Source organism: Clupea harengus, chromosome 11 (genome assembly GCF_900700415.2).
Source record: "Clupea harengus chromosome 11, Ch_v2.0.2, whole genome shotgun sequence".
NCBI lineage: Eukaryota > Metazoa > Chordata > Actinopteri > Clupeiformes > Clupeidae > Clupea > Clupea harengus.
In genome coordinates this window covers 25,247,664-25,252,663 of record NC_045162.1, presented here as the reverse complement: position 1 = coordinate 25,252,663, position 5,000 = coordinate 25,247,664, and the positions used below count along the sequence as shown (strand labels likewise).

Genomic DNA, 5,000 nt, shown 5'->3' with positions numbered 1-5,000 from the left:
GTGGGACAGCGAGGGTCTTGCACTCCAAGGCATTGCATATGGCTGAGTGTTACTTGGCCTGCCAGAGTATAATGAAGACATTGACTGGCTCAAGCCAATGGGATGTGCTTGTCAGGAGCAGGGCGGGACCTTGGGAGCAGGAGTTCAACACTGCACTCTGTCTGTGGTGTGAAAGCATGATTGGCTGAGTGAAGCCCACACAGGCACCTGAAGGACAGCACCTGGGAGAAAGGGCAGAGTGCAATGGAATGGAGGTCTGACTTGGGTCTCTGTGTGTGTGTGTGTGTGTGTGTGTGTGTGTGTGTGTGTGTGTGTGTGTGTGTGTGTCTTAGGAGGGAAATGGAGCTGAACTGGCACTTGTAATAAGACCTCAATCTTGGTGCCATTCCCTAAGCACTTGGTCTCACCAGCCCCCCATCACTACCACCCCCCCCCCCCCCCCCCCCCCCCCCACCCAGCTCTGGGTACAGCCCCTCTGCCCAGCCATTTCCCCCCGGCCAGGCTCAATTTCGGGAAATGAGAGGGGAGATTAACCGGCTGAGCGCGAGGCAGGGAACTTAAACATGGCCAGATGTCTCCATCAGTCAAACGCACCGGGCACTCTGACACACACAGTCTCAAACATACACACAAAGTCTTTCTCACACACACACCCACCTACGCACACACACACACACACACACACACACACACACACACACACCCACGCACACACACACACAGTCACGCACGCACGCACGCACACACGCACACACACACACACACACACACACACACACACACACACAAAAGAGTTTTCATGTTGTTTGTGGTCGTTGCTGTTGCCATGGCTTTAGCTGGAGCCTGAGGGGTTATTGTCGGCTGTGATTTGTTTGACTCAGTCGGCTTCGGAGCTGTTTCATGTGAAAAGCTTATTTATGTGTTTCTGCTCGCTCTTCTCTGGGCTTGGCTCTGTGGGCGAGGGAGGATCACAGTAGCATCTACTGTACTGTGAAGCAGGTGCATCAGTCCGAGGCAAGCAGCTGTGTAGAAGAAGACTCACATCTCATTATCACATCAGTGATAAACCTTTAGCTTCAACTCAGGACCACGCTGCTGAGCAAGCAACATGCACCAACTCTGGATGTGTGTATACAAGTGTGCGCGGGATTTTACATGTGTCACCCCTCGAGACTAAGGCAGAGTATGTGTGTGAGTGTGTGTGTGTGTGTGTGTGTGTGTGTGTGTGTCTGTGTGTCTGTGTGTGTGTGTGTGTCTGTGTGCGTGTGTTTTTGTGTGTGTGTGTGTGTGTGTGTGTGTGTGAACAGCAGTGGAGGGCCTATGTGGATAAACGAAGAGCCTAAGGGAGTAACCACCTCTCAGTCTTCATCAAGGGCTGCTCGTAGAGTGATACGCAGAAGAGAAGGATCACTGCCCTCCATACTGATGTCTTTCTGTTTTGCTGTGGTATCTGATGACACTTGAATTCTGCTATGAATTCAATGCTGTCGAACAGTGCGTGAACGTATCGTCCAGCGGTTAACCCAAGGCCTGATTATCTCCTCTGTGACTTCTTTGACACAGAGCCAGCGTGGCCTTGGATGGAGGATATGCATATTTCAACGGGGCTCGCTGAAACACAAGGTTGTGCCCTATTGTTTGGGTCCCCTGTGGTGTCTGTAGAGGTCAGTGCAGCGTTACAGTGAAGACATGAAAGGAGGGATCGGAGGAGGAGACCAGGGAGCAGGACTCCGTGGGGTGGGCGGGGGGGGGGGGGGGGGGGGCGGTTGTGGTCTGGAGCTTACCTCCCCTTCCCGGGGCCACGGGCGGCCGTTCTGGGGGTACTTGGTCTGGTTCTGCCTCTTCTTCTGCCCGCCGTCAGCGAACTTACACAACAGCGGTTCTATAGGGGCTGCAGAGAGAGAGAGAGAGAGAGAGAGAGAGACCAATAAGGTAAGTAATGGCCATAGCCCAACAAAAAAAAATATGAAAAAAGGAGAGAGAGAAATAAAACCATTCAAAATGAGTTTTCATGGCAGTAGAGGAAAGCAAACGACTGGCAGAGGCTCACACCACCGTGACAGGGCGTGTAAACCACCATGACTGGGTCAGCCATCAGGGGTTCTGCCCCAACACAACCCAGCGGGAAACAATACACCTGAAGACCCCAGAAGGAGCCTTGAGGTGGCCCAAAAATCCGCTCGACGATTCCAGGCCAACCCAGTTGTTTTTTTTTACGTTTGAAGTCAACCGCTCATTCCTCCTCCCCTCTCCTCCTCTCTTCCTCTCCCAATCCCCTCTTCCCCCTCTTCTTCTCCCGTCTCAGGCGTTCGCCTTCCCTGCTCTTGGCTCGCGTTCCTGCCATGGCTTCCCGACTTCAAAACAAGCCCACTGGCACCCCATCAAAGCGAATAGCTCAATATTGTTGAAATAATAAACGGCATAATCAGGATGGTAAATAACTTAAACACCATAATGAGCCCGTGCGGTGAGGGCCAAAACTGATATCTCCCAGAAAGCATTGCATTGTTGTCTGTGTTTATGCGCATGCAGATCTTATGAAGCAGAGAGAGTGGAGGGAGAGAGAAAAACGAGGGAGAAAGAGAGGGAGAAAGAGAGGGAGAAAGAGAGGGGGAGAAAGAGCACTTTGGGAGGTATCTGTCCCCCATACGTGCGTTAGTCTATGCACTCTTTGCACTTTCCCTTCCACTCAAACAGCCGTGACTCAAGGTAGCACCACCGTGCTGCTGCCTCATTTTCAATTCCGAAACACTGTTCTGAGTTCAGCATTAATAGCATCACACCCACAGGTAAGTCTGGCAGCCTGGTGAAGCCACTGACCCTGTATCTGAAGTTAGCAGCGTGTTTAAAAGTCTCATCAGCAGAGCACAGTGCAGTGAAACAGCCCTGAGCACCGCGGCTGTGTGTCAACCAGTGTAAGTGCTAACCACACCCATCTGTACGCCTTATCAACAACAAACAGAACATCACGTCCAAAACAACACAGACACACAGTCCAGTCTCTTGCATTTCAGGGATCATGTTTACTGGCATTTACACAACATTGGAATCCATTGGGCAAAGCTGAAGATAAATGGTAATCTTACGAAAATAGGCGACTGTGTGGGCCAAAGTATCATGCACAGAATAACAAACACTCAGCTTCTTTGACGGAGATATAAGGTATTCTAAACAAAACTTGGGCCTTCAGCGACGGCTATTGATTCTGTGCCGCAGAAACACTCCGGAAAGTTCTACACTGTGATACGTCTAAGATCCTTCACTTCCACTTGGTGTGGTTTGCCCCGACCCTTCACAGTGACTAATCCTGCCTCAGGGATGTTCGACTTTACCCTGAACTCTGAAAACTAAGCTAACAATGCTAACAAAAGGAGAAAGACTCTCGGGGGGGGGGGGGAGGGGAGATTCACTTTATTTTCTTTGCAAAAATTGTCCTCCTCGCCTTTCAAATCACCAAATCACCTCACCAAAATCACAAGCAGGTGAAACCCACTAAACAATGGCGGTAAAAGCATCTGTGAGGGGCTTGTTATTCAACAAAGGGTCGAGCGGTCAGAGATAAAATCGGTAGTAACGCCTCAGACGAGAGTCGCGTAGCGCTCGTAGCGCTCGGGTGACCCTCCGGTTACATTCCCGACCAAAGTTTTTCTTCCTTTTTTTCTCTTTCGTCCAAACAAGAAAGAGGGAGGGGGGGGGGGGGGGGGGGGGGGGAGGGTAAGTGGTTGAGAAGGGCCTGAGAGGGGGCTCACAGAGGCCCTGCGGTGTGTTTTCGACCACACAGACACACACACACATACACACACACACTGCAGATGAACTTGACTGGCTTTCTTCTAATCCTAAGGAGATGCAGGGATGAAGGGGTGGGGTGGATGGGGGCAGGAGGAGGTCTGGGAAAGAGTGTGTGTGTGTGTGAGTGTGTGAGTGTGTGAGTGGGTACTAGGGTGTGTTTGTGCGAGAGGGAGAGACAGCGCAACCGAAAAGACAGATAGAGGGAAAAGAAGGGAGAATGAAATCCTAACCTCTACCACACACACACTACCCTGCAAAACCCTGTCATCATCATAACCGCATTAAAACAAACACACACATACAACCATCCTCCCACCACTAATAAGACCACACACACACACGCACACACACACACACACACACACACACACACACACACACACACACACACACACACACACACACACACACACACACACACACACACACACTGACACACACACACACACACACACACACACGAGCACGCTGAGAGAGAGACATGACCCTGCAGGCTCCGGGCCTTCACATGAGGGGAGAGAGCACTGGAGCCCCGGTGCAGGCCTGTGTGACTGAGCAGCCCTCCCCTCCCCGCTGTGTGCCTCAGTGTGGGCTTCACATGTGTAGGGACCTATAGGGCCCTGGCCAGAGAGGAGAGCCAGAGCCGCAGCTAGCATGGGAAAGGGCTCAGTGAACACATAGCCAACATTCTTAGGCTGATGCATGCACTTACATGCCTGTAGCTGTGGGTAAACACACATATCCTTGTGCACACATCTCCCCCCCCCCCCCCCCCCCCCTCCTTTCTGTCGTTCTCTGTCTCTCTCATACACACACAAACACACACACAGACAGAAACACAAACACAGCAACACAGCAACACAAACACACACACACACCTCTGTGGGAAAAGGCTAACTTTCAAACAACACCACACAGCCCCGTAAAACCGTGAGGCCAAATAGCTGAGAGGTTTTGGGGAGCTGACGCTTGCTGGAAAAATGAGGCGGGTGACTTTATGAGAGCGTAGCCATTTTCTCTCTATAGTTATATCTTTCTCTCTCTCTCTCTCTCTCTCTCTCTCTCTTCACTCTTTTCTATCCGGTTAAAGAGGAATCCTCCAGCCATATAGAACGGAATTCAAGTTACAAACAGGCATCTCTCGCTCTCTCACACATACACACACACGCACACACACAAACACACGCACGCGCACACACACACAGAGG

The 5,000-nt window shown here is 51.3% G+C and overlaps 1 protein-coding gene across 1 annotated transcript in view; it reads right to left on the bottom strand.

Moving 5' to 3' along the window:
• rbms3 (RNA binding motif, single stranded interacting protein) overlaps window positions 1-5,000 on the bottom strand; it is a 148,096-nt gene that overhangs the window by 43,027 nt on the left and 100,069 nt on the right. The window contains exon 7 of the mRNA XM_031576518.2: window positions 1,785-1,891. Within this exon, the coding sequence (XP_031432378.1) occupies window positions 1,785-1,891 (107 nt within the window). The remainder of the gene's footprint in view (window positions 1-1,784; window positions 1,892-5,000) is intronic.